The sequence below is a fragment of the Ochotona princeps genome, chromosome 17, assembly GCF_030435755.1.
Source record: "Ochotona princeps isolate mOchPri1 chromosome 17, mOchPri1.hap1, whole genome shotgun sequence".
NCBI classification, from domain to species: Eukaryota; Metazoa; Chordata; class Mammalia; order Lagomorpha; family Ochotonidae; genus Ochotona; species Ochotona princeps.
In genome coordinates, this window is record NC_080848.1 from 10,243,601 (window position 1) to 10,270,170 (window position 26,570).

A 26,570-nucleotide genomic window follows, 5' to 3' on the forward strand; every position below is an offset into this window, starting at 1 on the left:
CCGCCTCCATTCCTCTCATTTGTCAAAAGCAATTTCTTCAGCCGGCTGAATGACCAACCCAACTCCAAGAGCTGAAAGGTCATGGGTCTTAAACATGATTCTTTGAACAGAAGAGAGGGGAGGTCCCCCATAGGGATCCTAGGGCTGTCACCCACAGTGCCTGGGCACCTGCTAACATCTAACCAGACACAGGTATTGCTCAGGGCAGCCTGGGACCATCTGTCCTTGGTATGTATTTTTCTTCAACCTGGATTAGTTTAAAGTGAAAAACGCTTTGGAAACATGAAAAGTGATCAGGTTAGGTGCAACAGTGACAAGACCATTGAGACAGAGTTGAGCGCTGACTTACTAATCAACTCCTGTAATAACAATAATTTAAAAAGCAAACCTGGTAGAAATTACAAATTTATGGTATCTGGTACCATGAAATGTGACAGACGGAAAGTATAATAAATGCATGTTAAGGGGCCATCATTGTGGCAGAGTCGCTAAAGCTGCTGCCTGCAACACTAGCTTCCCCGACAGGGCTGACCCACTACCTCCTCCCCTGCTCCACTTCCAGTCCAGCTCCTTGCTACCAGCCTGGGAAAAGCAAGAGATGCAGGCTCGAGCGTTTGGGTCTCCATTAGCCACACAGGAGACCCTCTCCCTCTCTTTCTGCTTCCCTTCATCCCTCCCTCTCTCTCAGATAAGTAAATAAATCTTTTTAAATTTTTTTTTAATTTTAAGAAAAAGCTAAAGATAATTGGAAGAGCTGTCACTCTCAAAATTCAAAGCTGGAATAAAACAGGCAAGATACCCTTCTTGACCTCCCCAGCCCTTGCATACTAAGAATATCAACAAGTCCAGCCACAAAGCACCCCTGCTCCAGGGTGATTTGCTTTGGTTCTGAGGTGTGTAGTGCAACCCACGTAAAAACTATCTTTAATGGACCTGGAAAGTGGACCAGCACTAACTCTGTAACTAAGTAACAGATGGAGCTTTTATCTAGGACTTCAAAAAAGAGATGAAATGCCTCCTAGTTCCAAAATCCGTTACTTTATTCTTCCTTGGAAATAATTTGATTTGTGGCTTCACAAATTTTGACTATACAAATTAACAATAAAATAAAACCCTAGGTTAATCCTACTACCACTGTAGCTGTCAATTTCAATAGCCTTCCCTTCCCCAAAACTACTGCAGAGAAGCAAGGTGATTGCCCTGTTTACCCAGGCTTTACCCAGTTCTGTTTCTCTTACAGAGGCTAACCAATAATAATAATAATAATAATAATAACAATAATAACAGAGTATTCACACAAGACTATTTCAAACTTTTTCAAACTCAGTTGCATTTATCTCCCAATGACAAAGTACCTTTAAAAATCTATTTTTATACTGCCTGATTACATAATAGTATATAGATGTAAGCATCTAATATGTCTAATTCACCAACAACTTTGGCAGTTGGGAATAATTTTTAAATCATACAAACTTTTAATAATGTAACATACCTGATAGACTCAAAGTAGAGAAATGTATGGTCTCAAGCTTTCAGATTTAAATGTGAATTAATTTTCAACATGTTGCTTCCAGATACTCAAAACAGAATTCCAAATCAATTTTGCCAGGAACAAGTTTTCCATTACTCAAAGTTGTGGTACAAAGTATATGATGTAGTTTATTTTCTAATCAAGGGGAAAACTCACTAACTTCCTTTCTCTGTAGATGCTTTTGCCACACATTTTTGAAAGGCTTATCTTTGGTCCAAAAAAAATGCTTAGTACATAGTGTCTTTTTCTGAACCTAAATCTCACCAACAAGGAAAAAACTGGAAAAAGCAAAGTTAAAGTTACATATATATCCTGAACAATTTGCAGGATTTCCATATAATTTCTAGGGGGAAAAATATTCATTCATGGATACAAACAGGAAAGGTCTGCATGCTTTCAACATCATGACAATAATAAAAGGGAAACAAAGATGTATTTTCCCCCCAAGTTCAAATCTGAATCTTTAATAATAGGATTTTTAATTCAACACTAACCAATGCATTAGAGAAACACACATGTCTGCCGTAAGCTTCTTCTATAGGTTATACACTAACAAAACCAAGTCCCATGACCAAATCAGTTCACCGAGTACCTCGGATCACTAAGGTGTCCTGGAAGTGTCTAAGAGAAAAACAAAGCAGGCAGTATTTCCAAACTTCTTTGTTCATGGAACTTTCTGCTACAGGTGCTAATATCATCTTCAGTGGAACACAGGTAGGAAGGCACTGAGTCAACAGATGGCCCAGCAGGGCCCAGATTTGTAGCTTACGGAAGAGAAATGTGTTTCCAGCATTAATGTGAGGAGAAAAACTTGTTTAACAATAAACAGTCCTGGAGTAGAGGCAATACATATATTTCCCATTCAAATTTCAGTTTCACACCATCACTAAATATGTGTGTATAGAAACAAAACGGTATTATAATTTATAATGCTGTCAAAACTGTATGGACATATGTCACAGCTCAGCTCTGACTTCATTTCCAACTCTGCCTGCAAAAGGGCCAATATATTACATCTGGAATGACTGTTCTCCCAACTCCGGGCCAAGCTAAATAAAATTAAAAAAAAAAACTGGCTAGGAATGGCAGGCAAATTAGCCACACTGTCACCCTGCTGCCAATCTAACAAAGTAGATATCCTGCTCTCAATACTCTTATATGTATTCCAGGAAAAGATGCAAAATGGGACACTGTCACTTTGCTTCCTTATTGCTTCCAATTTTTTTAATGTAGTTTAACATAAAAAAATTTTTTTTTGCTCTCAAATTTTTTGGTAGTAAGGACACTGCTGTAATAATCAGAACATTATTACCAAGACAGAAACAGAAAACAAATGTTACACTATTTATATTCTGCTTTCATCAGAATTCTGTAAGAACGCTCAAAAAAATCATAATGAAGCAAATGGAATCATGCAGAAAGAGAGTGGAGAGACTAACATAAACAGTAAGCTGCTCAATAACATCGATTTTAAGAATAAGGAAATAAAACAAAACTGAAAACTAACACAAGTCAGATAATTTAAGTAATGACCACAAAAAGTTGGTCAAATTCCATCTAACTTGCCCAAAGTTCATTTGTTTAACATGTTCAAGATCTTACATCAGAAAATATATTTTATATTGCTCTCTTACAACATTCAATTTACTTCCATACTCAAGAAACAATTTTCACTATGTGAAATTACATTAGTGATTCCAAATGAATTCAAGAAAATGTTTAATTTTCTTCAATTATTTTCCCTTACATCACTACTAAGGTAAAGCTTTATTTGAAAGAAAACAAAGATATCAAACTACCAAGAATTCATGTAGAAAAAAAGGATACGGTGTCATAAACGAGAAAGATACCCTTTTCTGTGTTAATTCCCTCTCTAATGTCTGCATGAAATGTGCAATTTACTGTAGTTTTGAACTGATATATTAGAAGCATCAGAGAGGAGATTCATTTTTTTCCAGTTAAGAGATTCAGAACATGACTCGGCTCACCCTTCAGTGTCTTCATTGTGTCCTACTGCCACGATCTGCAGGTGTCATGGGCCTTGCTGGCTCTGTCCTTATCTCCGTTTTGTTCTCTACTAGCACCCTAGCTCCCAGTTCTCATTTAAAAAGAAGAAAAAAGGCTAACCCTTTTCCTGCATTCCTCGTTCTGCACATAAGTTAACATTATCCTAATCATGGCTAATGACAAAAGGAATAGTTACTACTTAATAAATGCCTACCATGAGCCAATGTCATGGGAGGCTTATTTCTACTTAGAACCTTCTGAGACAGATATTATTAACTCTCTGACAGAGGTTTAGCCATGAAGCTCAGAGATACTAAGAACTCTGCCCTGGGACGCACAGATAACAAAGAGAAACTCGGGTTTCAAGTCTAACTCTTCCGTTCCCTTCTCTTCCAACTACAACACCACTTACATCTAAGACAAACGTGGTCCAGGTACCTGCACTCTGCTCAAGCCCAGGAAAGGGCCTGAGATCCACTTCAGGACCATCTCCTTCTCACCTGCTGCAACAGCATCATTTTTTTTCTTCACTTTGTATGCAGATATTTAATATTGTAATATATTTCCATTAACAAAAATGATTTCTTGACAACACATACTTATTTCCACGGGAAAACAAGTCATGAGTACAAAGCACCAACCTAAAAGCAAACTTCTTAAATTATAGCCCACATGTCAATGAAGAATATCTGAGAGCAAGGGATGCCTGCTGGTCTCTCCAATGATTTAAGTCTATGATTTAAGAAGGGTGCTTCCAAGTAGCTCTCAAGTTTTGATCTCTAAAAACAACTTACTAGCATGAGAGTGAACAAATGACGGCAAACAAGCCAAATCCTGTCCAAGCTAGTCCAAGCTAATGCACAGCGGTTTTGAAGCTGTCATACTGAGTCATCAGCACCCTGTTCAGTGGCCGTTGTCCCAATGTAGAACAGTGCTGGCTAGCTGTCCAAGACCATCTGCCCAGCAGACCTACAGTATCTGGTCCTCCATGGAAGAACAGGCCAAATCCTAGGCTAACTGAAACCAAATATTAATTTTGCCCACTATCATAAATACTTGGCTATGGAAATTAATTTACTGTGATTCCAAAGAATACTGAGAAGATCACAAAGATACATATAATAGACTAAAAACAGGTGAAAGTATCAAAATCAGCACCAAATAAGTTCTGGATATTATCAACACACAAACAAAAATACTGCACCCACTTGTTAAATTTCGGCACAAACATTGCTTTAACTTCACTACCATCTTTAAAAAGGAAGACTTTTCTACCTGTTCACTACATGCAAATATAACATCCTATTAGCAATTGCTCAATTAAAGAAAACACTTACAGGTTCTCATAAATAGACCACTGTTGTATAGAGTAAACAATAACCTAAAGTCAACACAACAACAAATTTCCTACTGTTCTCTTATATGTAGTGTCTGTTACAAAGTAAATACTTAGTGTTTCTTAAAAAAAAAAAACGCACGTGCAAATCCAACCAAAAGCCAAGGAAACGTTAGCTAATGTGTCCTACCCTGCCCTGTTGGACTGAAGCAAAACAGTGAAAGACTGGCAGTAATATGAAAACATACAGAGTAATTCATCTATTGTTACTGCTTACATGTTGAAACCAGGGACCTCTTCCCAAGAACCTGGAGCAGATCCTATTGAAAGTACTTTGGTCCTTCATCCTAGTGAACAGTAACTATCAAACTAACGTCTGAAGCTTCCTTCAGGGACAAGGTGCTGCACCTAACGTCAGCGAAGCTTACTGCACAGTCAATAGGACATGGAAACAGACATTATAGGTATATACAAAATTACAATTAAAAAGATCACATACTATTCAAACTACTAAAAGATTTTACTGCACTAAAATGATTTTACTTAAAAATCAAATTGGTAGATCAGAATAGACCTGATCAGACAATTTTGGAAAACTCTATCAAGCTTTGCCTGACAACTGAAAGAGACAGGGCACGTGAACCATCCTCTAAACCCCTTACACAGCAACCAAATCAGTGAACTCGGGACGACTCAACCTTATCATTCCCTCCCTATCCATGGAATAGTTGAGGGCCAATACATCTTTTAATGTTGCCTTGTAACACATTGTATCAGGGGAAAAAAGTCTAAATATTACCTTCTGTAGAAGCTGCATCAATCATTACTCTTTGCATGAGTACTGGTTCCAATCCAAAGTCGAAAACTATGGTTTGGCGAAAAGTTCCAAATATTTCTGTGTTAAATGCTATCCCGACTTTATACACGTAATGATCTAATCCATTTTGGGCCATCTTTCCTCCTATCCATTCTTGACAGTTTTCTGGGACTTCTTGTGATACCTGGGTAGTACTATCTCCGGCAGATATTGCAATGATACTAAAATGAGGACGATGAGCATCATAAAGCAATGCTACACGAGACAGCATTCTTGCAGGCTACAAGGAAGTTAAAATAATTCATTGAGTACAAGGGGGTGAAAATCCAATTGTAATTGGGCTCTTCAATGAAAATAATTTCATAAGGGACTTCTACTTTCCCATGCTTCTAAGATATACTGTTAAAAACACAAATTGTGCTCCCAAGCCACTTAGAAAAATAAGAAAATCAAAATGATTTTTAAAAATCAGTTTTTTAAAAAGATAAATTTATGTTACATCACTAGCCTTCCCTGCTCCTTCTGTTATATGTCCATCTTTCACTGTGACAAAAGCTACCATCTTATATTGCACTTGACCTCCAACTTCCCATTCCTTAATCTAAAAAAAGTTTAATATAGCCTCTAGCAGGGAGCCTTCGTAAGAAGGCCATTGCCTCTGAAAGCACTGGATTGGGTTCAAGGCTGAAGCTAAATGTTGACTGATTTTTCATCCCAAAATACAGAGGGGACAGTGGAAGAAATATCACAAAGCACAAAGCTTCTCCACTGAAGACACGCTTAGGAATCTTTTACTTCATTTCTACACTAAACTGTAACAATTACAATTCAAGATGGAAAACACTACAGAAATATCTCACATTAAAAATCCATTATAGAATTTGTGATTTCATCAAACCAAATATAAAAAAGTCGTTTAAAAATCCCAGAACCACCAGATTAAACAATTCAAGTGTTTTAAACAGTTAATTGCAAGCCATGAACCCCATCCTATGTTCCAAGTTTAGAAGCCAACATGACAAAGAATTCTTTATCAAATAAATAAGAAAGCATTCTGAAATCTACAGAGATCTTATCTCCAACTCAAAAAATATACTTCCAATTATCAAAACATAGTGATATACCTTAGCACAAACAGTATCTACAGAAACGCACTTAGACAAAAACAACTTCAGTGCTCTCTTATCACAGAGATTGAAGGATTCAAAAAAAACCTTGAAAGAAAAACTAAACAAAACTGATGTGCTTTAATTAGTACAAAATTCATACCTTACAGGTGAGAGCAAAGGTCCATGTCTGGTGGGATTTTTTGGTGCTGACCGTAACGGACAGGTCAGGGTCATGTTCAACCTTCACCCCTTCTATACACTCACTAAGCTGAAAACAGAGACCAATTAACGTTACCCTTTTAGCGCTAAAGCAGAACCAAAGATGTTTAGCGTGGCAAATAAACATCAACAGTAAAAGTGGTGCTGGAACTGTTTTACCAAGGAACGCATTTTTATACATCCATTTTTAGCTTTTTACAGAAACAAAATGCTTAAAATAAAAGAAGCAACAATCCTAAATTGGCAGCACAAAGCTGCCTGAAGGACAGCGATTAACATAGTACCTGCAGGTCTCCAACCAAACCGTCTAGTTCTGCGCTTTATCAAGTGGGTCTACTTCTGTCACTAAAAACATCACTTAATCAAGAATCAAGTTGTCCATATAGAAGATAAGGAAATAAGCAAAAACATTGTACATAGTAAGTCAAGATTCAACTAAGTTATTGTAAAAGACAAACAATTTTTAAAAACAAAAAGCAGTTTATTTTCCTCACCACTTTCTCAGGAGATAATGAATTCATCCACTTTTCTATCAAGGCTTCCATGTAAGTGCCTGAGAGCTGTTTGTTCTCGTTTTGCTGTTTCAGTTTGATCAACCGTGAGGCGTATCTTTTCTGCCACTCCGCTAGCTCCTCCTGGGAATGTGCTGAAGTACACTGGGCACCATACCTACAGATTCCTTGCTCTAAAAATCTAAGCAGGACAGGAAAGACTGCTTTATCATACACTCTGAAGCATTTGCACCATAGCCTCTTCAATAACAAAAACAAGACACCTCGGAAGGCCACACTGAACCCGCATGAGAGGAGCTGCAGGGCCCAACTGCCCACCTCCACTGCCCATCTCTATGCAGATTACAGTCAGAAGCTCTGAGGACAGAAAATACACACAAGGGCACTGAGGAGTGGCCTCTACTGTACTGCAAAGCTCCCCTCCAAGTAGAACTGGTCTGAAAGCACCACTGACCACAAGTGGATTATGAATTTCATTCTGAAAAAAATAGCATATTACTAAACTGCCATTTTAGGGCTTCTGCTTTTCACCTTTAATGCAAAACCCTTTCTTATATGAACTACTATTTATATTTCATTAAAGATATTGGAGTATATTAATTTGCCTATAAGTGCTAAATAAATTTAGAATAAATTTTATATTACAGCCATAAATTTGCCCAACTCACACTCAATTCTTTAAATTTTATAAATGTCAATTATAAAGGTTAATGACTTTCTAATTTTTGTGAGAGAACAACAGAGTGCTTATAGCAAACAATTATGCAGTACACACTTACAACCAGCAAGAAGAAAACATTTTGAATGTTCCCACCATGAAGAAATAAAAAAATTTTTCAAATTTTCAATACAAATTATACTGGTTTGACCATTATACAATATACACACACAAGTGTATCAAAACATCATACTGCACCCCATATATAAATATAATCATTTATCAATCAGAAATAATTTCTTAAAAACAAAAACTAATTGTTAAATCAGGGAGGAGAGTGGTAAAAACAATAAAAATAAAAGATTCTGATCACTGATTTTTTTAAGTTTTAAATGTTTTACAAAATTACGGGTATAATCAGTGCTTAAACCAATAAAAACACTTTTAAAAATCTATATGCTCCTATGATAGAAAAAATGAAAATCAAATTATAAATAGTAAAATGGTCACAGAGACATATAAACTTCAGCTAGAAAGAAGATAGCAAATAAGAAATACGTAATAAAACTTAGCACTTTAGTAATGCAAATTACTAAATGCTTCACTATACTTGAAAAGGTGAGTTTATCTAACATTTCTCCTGATGATACAACAAAGTACTTAAATTTATACTATTTATTAGACTATTTTATGATGCAGAAAACATTTAAAATAATGTATTTGGGGAGAGGGAGGAGAACCCAAGTATCTATGTAACTGTGTCACATAATACAATGTAATTAATGAAGTTAAATAATAAATAATTTAAAAAAAATAATGTATTTATGTTTGCTTATGTCTATATTGTTTGTTCTGAATTCTTTCCTTAGCAAAGTTTATATTTTTATCTAAGCTATTAGTCCCATATTTCCTTTTAATATGATTATGTTCTAGTTCTCTTAAAATATGATACTACTAGAAATTTTGACAATTTCTATATAGTATTCCGACTTCTATTATAAAATCAAATCTGATATCTTAATCACCAAAATCACACAAATTTCTTTATTATCAGAAACAATGTAGAGTGAGAATTTATATCTACATTTCCTCTAGGTGCTAGTTCTTATAAAGAGAATATAACAATTATGTGACATTAATAACTCCTTCTGCATTAACACATATTTACTAAACTTTAAAAGGTTAGCCCTTAAATACAAATTACGCATTAATTCTGCAGTTATTACCTGAAAGTATTTTTAGACAACATTAAAATAATTGAACATCTCTCCTTCACACTCTACTTCAGTTTACATGAAGTAATTTCAACTGCCACAACCTAGATAAATTACACATTAACAAAAGGTCAGCAACTAAGTTCAACCACAATATTACATGTGGTTTATAAAGAGCCTTTGAATAAAATTTCAATGACCTACATTTAGATCACTTGTTTGTAATTAAAAGGTGGCTTCTGGATAGTGTTTTGACTTTTATTATTTAATGACAATGACATTTTTTACTTTCGTTGCAAATAGAAAATAAATTACTGTACTTATTATACCTTTTCTTTTTTAATATATAACCTTTAAATCTGAATTATTAGGAAAATTATCTACACTTTCAACAAAGACATGTAATTTGATTTAAAAAAAGAATTCACATTACCTTTTACACAAAGTATACTCCTCGCTGCTTGTGATTCCCCTAGGTGGGGGGCGGAAATGCCACCCATTACAAGACCCTGTGGAGTAATCAGGATACAGTCTTGTCATTTGAGGCTTCCTAGTAACTTTAACACTTAGTTGAAAAAAATACAGACACATCCACAGAGACACACCACTCCAAATTATGCAAAAAGCATGTAATCCCTAAGCTTCTATCAAAAAAGCAGGACCTACACCAAGCACCTGAGCAATCAACCAACCAAATAGGCATTTATCCAACACTTACATTGACTGGTGACCCTGACTGTCCTGCCAATTCATGGCTCTATCTCCAGTGCAACCTCTTTCCTAACAACTGAGAAGGCGAGTGTGGCATGTCACTGCTGCAGCCTGGGATGAGTCTCTACCGGGAATTCCTCAGGAATTCCTGGAAGGAAATCTGACATAACAGATTCCACTACTGCATACTAAATAAGAGATTCCACATCATAATTCATGCTTGTCAGGATTTTTCACAAGTCACTGTACAGAATAATCCTTTCTTATATTGGAAGTTAAATTCTAACACAGGAGCTAAAAAATTACATTTGTTTACTTTTGAAAATAATGAATTTTGACTTATTTAGATGAGGTGCAAAACAAGATAAAGAAAATAAGGCTTAAGACAGAAAAGGCAAAAGCCGTTTAGGCTAATTGTTAAGCAAGAAGTTTTCAAGAACCTGACAGACATTTCCCACTTCTTAGCTCACTGTGGTCTCTGCATCCTCCCAACCCCCCAAAAAAGAAAGAAAAAGAAAAGATATTCAGGCAGGTTAAGTTTGAGCTGTGCTTCAACCCTCACCAGCTGCGTGACATACACCTTGGTAAATATCAGCTTCACCACCTACCAGAGACAGAGGACTCTAAGTTTGTGAAAGCCAATACCACAGGACACAGCAAAGACCAAGGGTTTACTGACTTCTGGCCCCTCTTTCCCAGACAAGAGGAGAGGTGAGGAGATTGTAGACAGTAGTTGGGACAAGGTCAGCTCAGCTTACAGATTCCTGATCTCCCAGAAAGTTAACACCTGGACTAGTCTAAGACAAGGCAGGAAAGAAGAAAAGCCCTCCCTCTACAGACTGCTAAGATTTAGTTATGTACAGACACAAGAAGGTGAACTAGACAAGCCCCCAAGTTAACTCCATTACTGCATTATTCTACAAAAAAAGAGTCCCAGGGAGAAAACTGCTTTCATCCATACCTACTTCTTAAAATTCAGTTCAAATATTCTCCCATATCTCTATTTACATGTATTATAACTCAATAAATTTCTCCTCAATGATCAATCAAGCAGCAAAGCCTGGAATCACAAAGTTACACAAGCAGGTACTCACCCTCATCTAAGTCTTCCACATGATATCCAGAGAGGACGTTACTAGTTGCTGTCTGCAATTTTTCAAATGAAAGACATTTTTAAAATAAATAACCAGCTGATGTTGAATGTAATTTGCAATATTAAAGATGGAGTTGAAATCATTAGAAATTGTTAAGAACTAATAAACAGCAAAGGATCGTTTTGTTCTTTGTTCTATAGTAAATGTTAGTGTTGATACATGTGGAAAAGAAACTCTTGTGGGCACTTATTGCAGAATTACCTAGTAAGACAGGAAGGAAAACTCAAGATTCCAGTCCTGGACTTCACAGGAAGGAAAACCCAAGATTCCAGTCCTGGACTTCACAGGAGTAGCACTGCCCATGCACTTTATTAATTTTACTCTCCACTTCTTAATGTCTACCAACCAGAGCCCAACCAGAGAGGTGCCTTTTCTGCTGCAGGTAATGGGGCACTAGGATTGTGGGACCTGGGAGCACTTCTGCCAAGTCCCCCTCAGCAGGGAACATGCCCTTCTCCCAGACTGAAGTTCCAGGCTGCAGAACTACTCACTGTATCTTGGATCCATCTCCAACCTCCGCCTTTGGGTCTAACCTGACACTAATTTACAGACTCCCCAACTTCAACCAAGTGCCAATCACAGCACATATCCCTAATGAAAATGCAGCCCAGAACATACTGGATATGGGTTTACTGTCCACAATCTGCAACTGCCTGTGCATTCCTATACCTCCCATGGTGCCTGGCACATACCAGCTGCTTAGCAATGAATGGTGAGTAGCTGGATGGGCAGATGAATGGACAAGTGGTCTAAGCACTTCAAAGGTTAAATTCATCAACTTCACCTCAAACCTGATCCACCGCCAGTTCCCTTACTAGGGTAATGGATTCTTCTCCCCACAAAGAGATCCAGATTGACATCTTTAAGGTCAACTCTTTTCTTTTCTGCTATGAGTATTCAAATCTTGCCCAAGCAGGTCCAGAATATCTCTCTCAAACTATTTCCAGTGCCACTGTCCTATTTAAGGTCCTCACCCTCACTGCCACGTATTTCACTGATCCCTCAATCAACCAAAAGTTTGCCAACCTAAGCCTGTACCAAAGCATCTGGGTTTTTGCTTAGCTAGTCTCATTCTTTACACTTGGTCCCCACAGTTGTGCTGCCATGATTCCTGTAAAGTATGAATCTCTTCTTGCTCTGCGAGTACTGCAACTACATTATCTTCTGCATATGCATTAGCTACCTGCATGTAGGACAGGCCTATCAGATCACTTCTTATTAAATTATGTATGTTAGGGCCCAGAGGTGTGGCCTAGTGGCTGAAGTCCTCGCCTTCAACGCGTCGGGATCCCATACAGGCGCCGGTTCTAATCCCAGCAGCTCCACTTCCCATCCAGCTCCCTGCTTGTGGCCTGGGAAAGCAGTCGAGGACGGCCCAAAGCCTTGGGACCCTGCACCCGCGTGGGAGACTCAGAAGAAGCTCCTGGCTCCTGGCTTCGGATCTGCATAGCACCGGCCGTTGTGGTCACTTGGGGAGTGAATCATCGGATGGAAGATCTTCCTCTCTGTCTCTCCTCCCCTCTGTATATCTGACTTTGTAATAAAAATAAATAAATCTTTATAAAATAAATAAATAAATAAATAAATAAATAAATCTTTTTTTAAAATTATGTATGTTACATATTTGAAAGTCAGAGGGACAGAGATAAGAGACAGGGAAAGAGATTTTCCATCCACTGGTTCACTTCCTAAATAGCCTCTCCCCACAAACAGGCCGAAGCCAGTAGCTAGGAATTCAATTTGGGACTTCCAGGTGGGTAACAGGCACCCAAGAACCTGGGCTATATCTGCTGCCTTTCAGGCACATTAGCAGAAGCATGAAGTAGCAGGAACTCAAACCAATATGCAATATGATATGGGATGCATGTGTTCCAAGTGGCAGCTGAGCCTGTGGTGCCGCAACACCTGTCCCCATCAGATGGCTTTTCATAGGACTGTCAGCTTTCTAGGGTCTGGAACAGCACAAGAGTCCAATAAATGTTCAATGAATTGAGGAAGAAACATTAGCCCAACATGCAATGTGGAATATCTTGAGACATGGATGACTATCCCAAAAGCTGACTGGTTATAACTGAAATAATTATATCACAACAATGTATATATGGTTGATTAAATTGGGCTGTGACTGAATCATTATAATATCGTTTGGATAGGAAAATGCCTTCTGACTCTCAGTTAATCTACTTATTTTTTCAAAGATAATCCACTTTTTTAAATAAAACGAAGGATTGAACATAAGAATAAATTAACAAAATGGGAGAAACTGTTTGTATTATAAATATCCTATATTTCAAAAAAATCCTTCTAAAGGCATTAATTCTACAAGCAAGGTCAAGATGCTGTGCTATCAAATCAGCCCTTAAACTATAATTCTACTTACACAAATAATATGAAAGCTAAAGGTTCACTTCAAGTATAACAATTTTCAAGTACCTCCTCTTAAAAACTTATCAAAGTAAATTTGCCATAGATGCAAGATAAAGAATGCAAACACCACTCTTTTCTGTTATCATCTTAAGCCTGTAAAATAAAGCCTAAAACATTTGCTCAGTCATTGGAAGGGGAAAAAAAATCTGGGATGTTTCACACATCAGCGCCAGGAATGATGTACTGAGGGGCAGAGCAAGCCAAGCCATCACTGGAGTTCTCAGGCTAGTGCCAATCTGGCACATCCTCACCAGAGACGGCAGGGTAAGCTGAGTGTGCCCGTGTATTTGGCCATCCTGGCATGCAGGTTCTAAGCTGTTATGTTTGCCTGTTGAAAGGCAGAGTTATAGACAGAAAGAGATGAAGCCAGGAGCTTCACCCTAGTCTCCCATGTGACAACAGGGACACAAGCACTTGGGCCATGTCTGTTGCTTTCCCAGGTGCATTAGTAGAGAGATGGATTGGGAAGTGAAGCAGCTGGGATTGAAGTGGTACCCATATGGGATTCTGGCACTGCAGGCAGTGGCTTAATTTGCTACTCTGCAGTGCCAAGTGCTATGTTTGCTTTTTTTTTAAGAGTTATTTATCTTTATTGGAAAGACATATTTACAAAGAAGAGACAGATTTTCTGTCTGCTGGTTCACTCCCCAAGTGGCCACAATGGCTAGAACTGAGCCAATCTGTAGCCAGGACCCAGAAGCTTCTTCCAGGTCTCCCATATAAGTGCAGGGGCCCAAGGCTTCAGCTGTCCTCCACTGTTTTCTCAGGACACAAGCAGGGAGTTGGATGGGAAATGGAGTGGAACAGCTGGGACATGAACCTGCACCCATACAGGATCCCAGAGCACGCAAGTTGAGGATTTAGCCTCTGAGCCATCGTGTCAGGCCCTATGTTTGCTTTTTAAGCACTCTTTTTACATGCTGAGACCCCAAGACAGAAGGGCAACAGCAAATGGTTTATGATCTTCAGTCTTTACTGACATCATCAGGAAAAGCAAAGATTACGGTGTGAAAATTCAAAGCTCCACAATTAAATCTACTGCTGTCGTTTCTGTTCTACTCAAGAACATTTGCTTTTGCTTTTTGAATCAGTCTTTAGTTTCAAATCTTCACTCTCATTCACTAGAATTCACAAGTTAAATATAAGCACAGACCAATTTTTAACAAATTGTTACTATCTTTTAATATGTTATATGCAATAATAAACAGAGAGAACATTGTTTGCTAGCTTTTTCTAGATGGGCTTTGTTATGTCAGTTCACTAACCAAAATGAATATTACTTTGGTCACATAGAACAATAACTACAAATAAAACTTAAGTCACTTATTCCAAAAGCACAGTGCTCAAAATACAAAAAGTCAAGTGATTTGTGTCCTTACATGCAACAAGTTTATAAACATTAAAAAAATAACTTTAAGGCAATACAAATTAAGAACAAGCTGAAAATCATAATAAAATATAGCCATGTTATCATTTTTTTAAAGTCTAAAATATTTATAATTCTCTTCTGTGACTTCTTGCAAGTTTAAAAGATGTTCATACATATGGGGAAAGAAATGGCTTTCAAATTAACCAGAATGTCCTTGGTTAATTCACTGAAGGGTAACATCAAACAGAGAAACTGATAACTTAAAAAGACCTAACACTAGCGAATGCAGTTGTTGCACCAAGTTTGGACAGTCCCTGTCTTGTTTGCCAACCACCACTGGCATGAGCCAGGAGGCACACTAGATTTGGAACAGGAAAGGCGTGACATCCGCGGAGGGTCGAGGCAGAAGGCCCGGGCTCTGCTCTCACTCTCCCTGCAAGCTGCCCCTCCCCAACTCGGAGCTCTCGCCTTCACTGTCGCTGTCACTGACCACCTGATCCAGTGACCTCTGCAGCAGCAAAACGTATTCTTCTCCCTCCCATCACCCACCTGAAAATCAATCACACCTGCAATTGCTTAATTAATTAATTAACTTGCCCTCTATCTCCTGAGATAGACTGTAACCTTCCAGAGCTCCAGGACGATAGGAGTCTCGCTCAGCATCAAGCACACATAGTCGGTGCTCAAGTACTTAACAAAATCAATCAATCAATCGCTCTGCATGAGCTCCCTGTTTCTTTTACATGATAAACAAAAACAGAGAGAAGAGAGACAGACCTCATTTGATAATTCATTTCCCAAACGTCAGCAACAGCTGGGATCAGGTCCAGCCAGGTAAGACAATTCAGGTATTCCACAAGAAAGGACCCAACCACTTCAGCCATTACTAAATCCTTCAAGGGTTTATCAATGGCAGGAAAGTACAGCTGGGAGATGGTGCTGGGTATAAAACACAGCTACTCCTGTATCTTAACCATCAGGCTAAACCAGAGCCCCCAAGGCTTCCATTTATGATCACAGCTGACACAATGGCTATCTTTTAAACAGATCATAAAAGAACTATTTTTATATGCTGAAATATGGAACAGGAATTTAAGACCTACAAAGTTATGCATCTCTCACATGCCCTGGTCAGGCCTTCCAATGCCTTCCCTGTCCTCCTATGGAGCACAGTGTTGTTACCTTGTCACATACTTCCATTTCCCAAACTCCCTCAAAATATGTCCCCACGCACTGAGGAACAGCAAGTTAAGCCCCGCCAGCCACTCCAACATCCCATATGAATACTGCTTAAAGTCCCAGCTGATCCTCTTTCAATCCAGCTCCCTGCTAATGATCTGGGAGAGCAGTGGAAGACAGCCCAAGTACTTCAGCACCTACCACCCACAGACCCAGATGGAATTCTAGGATCCTAGCTTCCGCCTGGTTCAGCACCAGACACTGTGACTACTTTGGAAATGAACCAGCAGATGGGAGATGTGTGTGTGTGTGTGTGTGTGTGTGTGCGCGTGTGAGTGATACGCCTTTCAAATAAATGAATCATTAAAAAGAATACAAGACACTTGAGGAGTATCTCATTTTTTAGTCTCTTTTCCAATAAGACCGTTTTCTAACAACCAGAAGATTAGTTGAAAACTGAAATTTTCCAGTCATGCTCTACCATTTTCTAGCTATAACAGTTCCCAGGAATTAGGGACAGAAGGAAGACGGGGGGTGCAGAGGAGACGTGAGAAGCAGCCAGGTTCTGACGGGCTCCAGAGGCACGGCAGACGGTCTCACTGGCCCCCTAGACAGTCCCACCTTCCTGTTTGACACTACCAGGAGTTCCTGCATTAATGCAGAAGATTCACTAAGCCAGAGTGGGTCAAGGGCTTCCCAAGAGATCCGCTGAAGTAATCTTACCTCGGTTTCGGCGAGAAGTGATTTCAGCCTCGTCAAATCTTTTGTTACCATCCCATTCTAAAAGGGTTAAGAAAATGAGGAAAACCAATTAGTATAGTAGTTTCTGGCTATGGCAACTTAGCTTACAACCCCAGTGGTTTCTGAAATGTATCTAAAAAAACAGTGCAATTCTCACTCCTCATCTCCACTATTATTAACAGCTATTATAGAGTTATACACCCACAAGGAAAAGGAAAAGCTACGCTGTGTGTCTGGTAAACACCATAATTACTTTACACAGGAGTTAAAAATAAACACTAACAAACTGTTCAAAACAGATACTACTGCAGGGCAAGATAAGCTACGACAAAATAAACCTAAACCTTTACCTTCTTCCTTAAGATATTTTTATTTAAAGTGCAAACTTAGAGTCACCCATACTCAAGCAGTGATCATGCTGTTTTAAATATGGCTCATTAATAAAGTTATTGCAGGAAAATATTCAATGTGTTGAAATTCAGATTTCAATTGAGATTCAAAGGCAAACCACTTTGGATTAGTTTTAAATCTAAAAATCTGGGCTTGGCAGCGTGGCCTAGTGGCTAAGGTCCTCGCCTTGATCCCATATGGCTGCTGGTTCTAATCCCGGCAGCTCTACTTCCTCTCTATCTCTCCTCCTTTCAGTATATCTGACTTTGTAATAAAAATAAAATAAATCCTTAAAAAAAAAAAAATCTAAAAATCTACTAGGTAAAAACTATACTATGGCGGACCTACATTCTAAAAACCTCTTTAAAGTTTAAGGGTTGACTCTGTGGCACAGTGGGTAAGGCCACCCCCGAGACACTGGATCCAAAAAGGTGCCAGTTTATATCCCAGCTGCTCCACTTCAGGTTCCACTACACTCCATTCCAGTTCCCTGCTAATGGCTTGGAAAACGCAGCAGAAAATGGCCCAAGTGTTTGAGCCACTGCTTCCCACATGGGAGACCTGGAAAGCCGGGTTGGAGCCAAGAGCTATCTGGAAAATGAAGCAAAAATGAAACAATGGATGGAAGACTTCTCTATTTGGAATTCTGATTTTGAAATAAATAAATAAACCTCTTTAAAAAATAAGCATCTTAATAACAAAAATACATTTTTATCATCTAATTTAGAAGAGTTCTGTAATTTTGCTATATTAATTAATCAGTATAGCTTTCAAATCCATTTATAAATTTGGAGGAAAAAGACATTGCTAAGCTAATTAAACAGTAATTCACCAGGCATCGACTCGATCACTCTGAGATGGAGCAATACATGATATTCAACAATAAGCCAGTGCTTGTTCAATCCTATTTTCTTCCCAAATCTATTTCTTTTCAGCAGAAGCACAACCATGCTGCAGACTGTCAGCATCTAGAACAATGCAGAATGAGTAAGGGGAACACTGTGTGATTTGTGGACTTAACTCGGCATAGCAAAAATATATATTTTTTGCTTTTTCTGTTTGTTGTTACAGCTCTAAAAACAAAACCAGCACATCCGATGGCAAATGCCTGCTAGTGGAAAAAAAAATCTTTATCTCTTTTGTTTTAGTTTCTACAGATCATCAACTTTAATGTCCCAAAAAGTAGTCTTAATTGTCTCAATCAAAATGGGGAGGGATGGGGGAGGAAGAATCTAGAAAACTAAATGCTATGTTTTGAAAACTGGATCCCAAAGTCTGAATAGAACTGGACAGCCCCATGAGAATGGCTATGGCTCCTGACTTCCAAACCATCTTCAGAAACCAACGTAATCGTTAGTTTAAACAGATTTAAACATTTAATAAGTGGTTTTAAAACTCTGTAAGGGAACGCCAGTAAGACTGGCCCAAATGAATAAAAGCACCAACAACACTTGTTGGCGAGGTTGCGCGGAAAAGGGAACCCTACTCCACTGCTGGTGGGGCTGCAGGATGGTACAGCCTCTATGGAAATCAGTATGGAGAATATTCAAACAACTCAAATTCAACATACCGTATGATCCAGCAATAGCACTCCTAGGAATATATCCAGAACAATTGTTTTATGAGAAACCAACATGCACTCCTATGCTCATAGCTGCACAATCAGTAATTTCAAAAGCATGGAAGCAACCAAAATGCCCATCAACAGAGGATTGGATAAGAAAGCTATGGTTCATCTACTCCATGGAATACTACTCAGCTATTAAAAAAAACAAAATGCAGTTCTTTGTGGCCAAATGGGCCAAATTGGAAACCATAATGCTAAGGGAAATGAGCCAATCCCAAAAGGTTAAATACCACATGTTTGCCTTAATTTAAGATGATATGATGTTATGTATAACATGTTATGTTATGAATGTTATATGTTGTGTATAAACTAAAATTGAAATGCAAGTGAGGTGGTCACAGAAGGTGGCTGGGAACTCGCATTTACTTTTAACATATTGGTTACTCATTACTATGTCAATTAATTCCATAATGATGTAAATTTTTGCTGATGGTATGTTGGAGCTTTCAATTGACTGGGATGATACTCTGTTGGCTCTGTCTTCAGACCAGAGAGGGTGTACCTAAGAAGCCGTTGAACTTGACTGGACAATAAGATGCTGGACTCTATGTTTGGTATACGCTTGCAATGGGGGAATCTCAACTGAACTTGAGCTGTGGTTATGCAACAAGGTGGAGGAATCCATCATGGTGGGAGGGTTTGGGGAGGGGTGGGGAGAACCCAAGTATCTATGTAACTGTGTCACATAATACAATGTAATTAATGAAGTAAAAATAATAAATAATTAAAAGAAAAAAAAAAAAGGAAGGAAGGAAGGAATGTTTGTGGGGAACACAGGAAGAAAGGAGGGTGGGGTGGAAAGTATCACTGTGCTTCTTAATCTGTATTGTGAAATAAATGAAATGTGTTCATTTTATATAAACAAAATAAGTTACTTTAAAAATAAAAAAACTCTGTAAGGGGCCCGGCAGCGTGGCCTAGCGGCTAAAGTCCTCGCCTTGAAAGCCCCGGGATCCCATATGGGCGCCGGTTCTAATCCGGGCAGCTCCACTTCCCATCCAGCTCCCTGCTTGTGGCCTGGGAAAGCAGTCGAGGACGGCCCAATGCATTGGGACACTGCACCCGCGTGGGAGACCTAGAAGAGTTTCCAGGTTCCCGGCTTCAGATCGGCGCGCATTGGCCCGTTGCGGCTCACTTGGGGAGTGAATCATCGGATGGAAGATCTTCCTCTCTGTCTCTCCTCCTCTCTGTATATCTGGCTGTAATAAAATGAATAAATCTTTAAAAAAAAAAAAAACTCTGTAAGAAAGCTGCATGTCCACAAGAGCATTTTAGCACCCAAAAACATCACCAGGTTCAGATGTCTTTTTAAAAATCACATCATTTTAGTTTCAAATTTATACGAGTATTTGGAATTTAGTGTATGTTATTGCAAGCTATAGAAATCAAATGACTAAACATCAATTTGTTCAACAGAAATGAGTATCTAAAGACATTCATGGCATCTGTTTGCAAGGGGTGGGGAAGAACAGATGTGAAACACAGTAACCCCTAGTTACCAACACAAATCCAGTTTTGAGAATTCAGAGCAGAGCTCAGCAACGTACCAGGGACTCTCCAGTCAGAGACTTGGCGAGGATGGCAGAGACCAGCTGCAACTTTCCCTTCAGCTGCATGCAGCAAAGCATGGCCCGGAAGGCCCCTTCGCCCTTGGCCAGTCCTTCTCCCAGCACTGCCATGAGACAACGGTGACCGTTAACCACAGAGCATTCAACACACTCTTGTTGATTTTAACATCCATGCATTTTCACAAGTATGACTTTTTATATGCTAAGAGAGTAACTTCAACCACTAAAGGAAAGTAATGATGATTCAGTTCTGTCCAAGACATGTATGAAAGAACACAAATGTAGCAATGAATATATCAAACCTAATGCAGTCTACAGTCAGTCAGCATCACACCACATGGAAACTGAATCTGAAAGCTCTCTAGTGGCGATGAGCGTGTCGTGGCACAGTGGGCTAAGCCATCCCACGGGATGATGTCCTCCCATCTCTGAGTGCCTGGGATCCAGGTCCGGTCCCACCTGCAACTTCCACTCCGATGAATGCAGCTGGCAGCATCAGATGATGGCTCCAGTAACTGAGTCCCTCCTGCCCACGTGGGAGACCCAGGTGGAGTTCCTGAATCCAAGCTTCAGCCTCATCCAGACTGGCTCTGACAGGGATTTTGGGAGTGAGCCAGCAGATGAAAGATCTCAATCTCTCGATCTCTCTCCCTTTACTCTGCCTTTCAAATAATTAATATTTACCCAAAAAAAAGAAAGTTCTCCAGTGAACAATACTATAACTTGAGTTTCTTTGTAAATGAGGCCTTTTTTAAATTACACATTAGCTGAATAAAGTTCATACTATTTTTTTAAAGCACAAGACCCTTTCCATTAAATTAAGAAACTGCAAATCTCAACGAGATATCCCTGAACAATTAAATTAGCCATTATCAACACTAGCATAATTAACTAAAAAATCCAACTGCCCAATAACCACAGGAAATGCTATCCAAATTGTTTACAAGTGTTTGCATATTAAATTTAATACAATCACAAGAATCATTTATTTCTAACAACACAAAACACATTAATTTTTGTCATGTCATTTTAAGATTTCTCGAAGAAACTGCTTTTCTTCACTGCCAACTCCAAAAATCTATTCTTAGTTTGTTTAAACTTCAGCTTTCTTTGCAAGAAAATGATTTGCTGGAAGAAAATATTTTGGAAACTGCAATTTTCCAAATGATTTTCAAGGCAATGTTGAAGTGTAACATACAACTCTATTTAAAGCCCACTGATTCCTTTCATAATATATTTACTTTGGTTTTACTGAATGTATACTCCTGTTCAATCTTTATTATACAAACATTACAACAGAACTAATAAAAATCTACGTAAAGGGGCCTGCATAGTGGCTTGACAGGCTAATGTTCCACCTGTAAGCACGGGCATGCCATGTGGGCACCAGTTCGTGTTGTCCCAGCTGTTCCACTTCCCATCCAGCTCTCTGCTTGTGGCCTGGGAGAGCAGTGGAGGATGGCCCACGTACTGACATGGGAGACCTGGTAGAGGCTCCTGGCCCCTGGCTTCAGATGAGCTCAGCTCCATTTGTGGCCATCTGGGGACGAGGACAAATCTGCACTCATAAGGGTCACAAGAGTCTCCAGTAGAACTTTAATTCACTGTACTCCTAGGATTCCAACTTTAACTATTACAAATACTATCGCAACAAGCTTCTTTTTTTAAAACATCCTTGGGCCAGTTGACTTTCTCACTCCATCAACATTATAATCTACTCACCTATTCAACTGCCAATAGATCATTCCAAGTAATGGGCAACTTCAATAAAATACCATGTAAAAATGTCTAAAAATGTCTTGAATGACTGGCATTGTGATACAGTTGTTTAAACTGCTACCTGCAATGCTGGCATCCCATATGGGCACCAGTTCAGTCATAGATGCTCCACCTCCAATCTAGCTCCCTGCTAATGTGCCTGGGAATGCAGCAGAAAATGCCCAGAATCCATGGGATCTGCAGCCACACAAGAGACCCAAATGGAATTTTGGCTCGACACTTTGACCCTGCCTAGCCTGGGGTCTTTTGTGATCAACGGGGGAGTCAATCAGTAGATGCAAGATCTCTCTCTCCCCCACACCCTTTCCTCTTTTCCTCCGTTCCTCCCTCAACCTTTCAAATAAACAAATAAATATTTAAATAAAAAGTTTTGAGCATCTTATAAAGTCCAAGGTAAGCTCACAACTGCCTCCAACTTACTATCCCTAACACTATTCAAACATGGCCCTGGGCATGTCACTTCAGCTCTCTGGCTCTCACAGCGGCCATCCTAAAATAGAGATGTGTATAAATCTGTCACGGTGATCCAATGAGATAATGCAATGACAATTCTCTGAGGAAAAACAACTGATGTCCAACTAAGTGACATTTTGCAAAGCATGTTTTGTCCGTTGATAAGCAGGTGGCCAAAATTAACCCTGCTTTTTATCTGTAATTACTGACTATTTCTATATATTTCTGCAGACTACAATTACATGAAGTGACTAGCAAAGCCTTCTGTATAAGAGTTCCATCAATATCAACCTCTCCTTCAAAATATAAGAGCAGTGTTGGGAATTATCCCTTGTTCCTTTTCAGTAACTGGGATATTGAGGAACCACTTGTCAATACTTGAAAACCACAAGAGAATGAAACGTGAGACTACTTCAACCCCAGATGAAAATGTCATGTTTAAAGAGTATTGACACACACAATGTCTCACGAACACCTCTCAGAGCTCTTTGGCTTTGTCTAAGGCAGCTGCTGAGTTTTATTCTGCAAAGGTTCCTCCACTGGTGTTTGAATAACTCAGTTTATGTGTTTCCCTTTTCTATTTGAGACAATAAGCAATACCAAGAAACTTTCTTCAAACTGGGTCCTTTAAATGCAAATCTGTTTATATTCTTTTTTTTTTTTTTTTTCAGGGAAGAGCTTTATTGCTTCCACGAGGGCTGCCTGGGCTGCCACGGCCCCGGAGAGGAGCCCTGTGCCTCCCAGCCCTCCGGTCCAGGCAGAAGGCAGAAAAATCTGTTTATATTCTAAGGGACATAAATTCTGTTTATGTCCTAAAGGAGTCCAGATGGAGAACTATGATAAATAGTTAATAATTACAAATAAAAAAACATTTTTTCACAGTATCATGTGAAAGAATTAAATTGCAATGCTGTAAACTGATCCTTTATTAACTTCATCATCATTAAAAAGTTTAAAAGATGTCAGATACTAAACTTGTCTCAACTATAATAACTGAATTTGCCAAAAGAGATGACATTAACATACAATCTAACCTTCATAACTGTCAAGAAGTCCAGTTTCCTGGGGACAATTTCCATTCCTACCCACGATCTCAGACTGAACTGGTGTTTCCTGTCGCCTGAGAGTCACAAAAAAGGAAATTCTGCACACCTTAGGCCTCTGCCTTATAACAGCACTGAAACCTCGGTACTCCTTTTCTGTTTTAATTATTACTTTATTGTGATCATCTTTACATAGCTGATTAGGGCACAAAGGGTCAAGGCTACAGGAAAGTGGGTAAAACCATTGTTTCCACATTCTTTTTTTTTTTTCTGTATCTGGGGAAGGGGGGAGATAAAGGGAGAAGCTCCACCTAGCCTCCCACCCATCCCAGGGTCCCAGAAGGGGGGGACCTTCTCGGCACTGTTTTGTAGATCTATAGACTTGAAGTGCTTCTTGCGTTGCAACGTTTTGGGCTAGAAACTGAGTAATACTAACGAGGTATTCATTTACCTGTTTTAATAAAAATATTCTTAGGGTTCAATAGTCTCTGACCAATACAAGGAGAGAATTAACGATTAAAAAATGCAATTCTTCCTCATAAAGAATTATCTACAATGAGCAAAGTAATCTTTTTCTAAAACTTTTATTTAATTCATTTTGTTTGAACGACACAGAGAGAGCGAGCTTCCATCACTGGGTTCCTACTCAAGTTCCCCTGCCAGGAATAGGCCAGGATGAATCCAGGAACCCAGAACTCAATCTAGGCCTCCTACCGGAAAGGCAGGGGTTCAAGCTCTTGAATTATTACCTGCTGCCTCCCAGCACACATAAACACTCACCCCAAGAAAAGTAATCTAAAACAAACTTGGGGGCCAGCACAATGGCTTAGCTAGTTAATCCTCTACCTGTAGCACGAGCATCCTGTATGGGTACTGGCTCAAGACCTGGCTACTCCTCTTCCAATCCAGCTCCCTGCTTAGGACCTGAGAAGCACTGGAATATTGTTCAAGTCCCTGGGACCCAGCGCAATGTGGGAGACCAGGAGGAAGATCCTGGCTCCTGGCTTTAGATTGGCTTCCAGCCATTGAAGCCTTTGGGGAATGAACCAGCAGATAAAGCACACTCACTCTTTTTCTCTCTCTCCTTTTCTCTGTAGATCTGCCTTTCCAATAGAAATAAATCTTTCTACAAAAAGCTTAAAATACTATAAATTTTGACTACGTATTTTTTCAGGAGCATGATTATATGAATTTGTTTTATCAAAGTCTTAGTTTTTTCCGAAGTCTTTTATTGAAGACCTTCGTTTAATTAAGGTACTTAATTAAAATTCTCAAAAAAAAAAGTAAGTCTTTAAGCTATTAATGAAGTAAAACCACTCACTGCTTAGATAAAATCACTCAGAACCAACACTTCCGGAACTGAACCAAGAATGAAAATAAATTCCCTTGTCAAATGTCAGTCTTCACTTTCAGCAATAAATGTCTCGTTCACATTAGGCAGAAGGTCCATAACAGCACATGAACAGGCTCTCAAACAAAGGAGCATGTCAGCCCTCCCTATCTTTGTAGAAAACATGTCCCCTTTATACAGTGCACATGGAAACTGAAACCACCTAACACTACTCACAAGTAGCTATTCTAGACCTCCGCTAAACATCTCCTCTCCAGGGGCTGGTGTTTCAACATAGTGAGTTAAGTCACCACCTGCGACACACGCATCCCACATCAGAGCAGTTCAAGTCTCAGCCACTCCACTTCCCGTCCAGTTTCCTGATGATGCATCTGGGAAGGCAGCAGATGATGGCCCAAATACATGGGCATCTGTTCCCTCACGGGTGACAGAGATGGAGTTTCCAGCCCTTGTCACTGAAACCAATGGAAGATTGTACTAGCAGAGAGAAAGTACCATTCCATCATTCTGGAAAATATACTTCTCTCCCATCCTTACTCTCTCTTTCAAATATATAAAATAAATCTTCGATAGACATTCATCTACAGTTTCAAATACAAGCACTATTTATTCTCTTTCTTAAATCCCTGCTATCTCCTCCTTTCAATATTTGGCGTTTAATCTGTCATTTTCTCTCTTAGCCTACTAAGGTAGGCACTAAGCTTTAAAGTTAAAATTGTACTGTTGGGGCTCAGCGCAACAGCCTAGGGGCTAAATCCTCGCCTTGCCTGCACCAGAATCCCATATGAGCACCAGTTCATATTCCAGCTACTCCACTTCCCATCTAGCTCCCGGCCTTGTGGCCTGGGAAAACAGCTGAGGACAGCCCAAAGTCTTGGGACCCTGCATCCATGTGGGAGACACAGAAAAAGTTCCTGGCTTTGAATTGGCTCAATTTCAGCCGTTGCGGCCACTTGGGTAGTGAACCAGCAGACAGAAGTTCTGTCTCTTTCTCTGATACCTGCCTTTCTAATAAAAATAAATAAATCTTTGAATTTTTTTGAACTGAAGGCAATCCAGGCTGGGCAGGGCTACAACACCTGTTGGCCTACATGTTAACTGTTAACTGGGTTAGGGAGAGAGCCAGAGTAGGTTAACCAATTGTATCCACTGATATAGGCATGAGCCAGAGTAAGGCCAAGTGGGTTGGGCTTTGCCACAGCACCAGTAGCTGGCAAGTGCTGGGACAGAGGGGCAAGTCCTATCAAGCTAGACTGCAGAATCACCTGGAGAAAGCAAGATCCGATGCAGGGAGTGGCTCAAGTGGGGAGGTTGTGGGCTCCTCTCTGATGGACTACAACTCCTACTGGTGTGTGTGAGGACCACGACTGGGGGC

The 26,570-nt window shown here is 39.3% G+C and overlaps 1 protein-coding gene across 5 annotated transcripts in view; it reads right to left on the reverse strand.

The window, feature by feature from the left end:
- The window catches only part of HELZ (helicase with zinc finger), a 142,245-nt gene that overhangs the window by 91,181 nt on the left and 24,494 nt on the right, over window positions 1-26,570 (reverse strand). For 4 of the 5 annotated variants that reach the window (XM_058676247.1, XM_058676249.1, XM_058676246.1 and 1 more), the window contains 7 exons: window positions 20,549-20,673; window positions 16,967-17,023; window positions 11,209-11,260; window positions 9,837-9,912; window positions 7,514-7,712; window positions 6,961-7,068; window positions 5,674-5,971 (listed from right to left, as the gene is read on the reverse strand). In XM_058676247.1, coding sequence (XP_058532230.1) covers window positions 5,674-5,971; window positions 6,961-7,068; window positions 7,514-7,712; window positions 9,837-9,912; window positions 11,209-11,260; window positions 16,967-17,023; window positions 20,549-20,673 — 915 coding nt within the window. The remainder of the gene's footprint in view (window positions 1-5,673; window positions 5,972-6,960; window positions 7,069-7,513; window positions 7,713-9,836; window positions 9,913-11,208; window positions 11,261-16,966; window positions 17,024-20,548; window positions 20,674-26,570) is intronic. The other variant, XM_058676250.1, reaches the window with a different exon arrangement.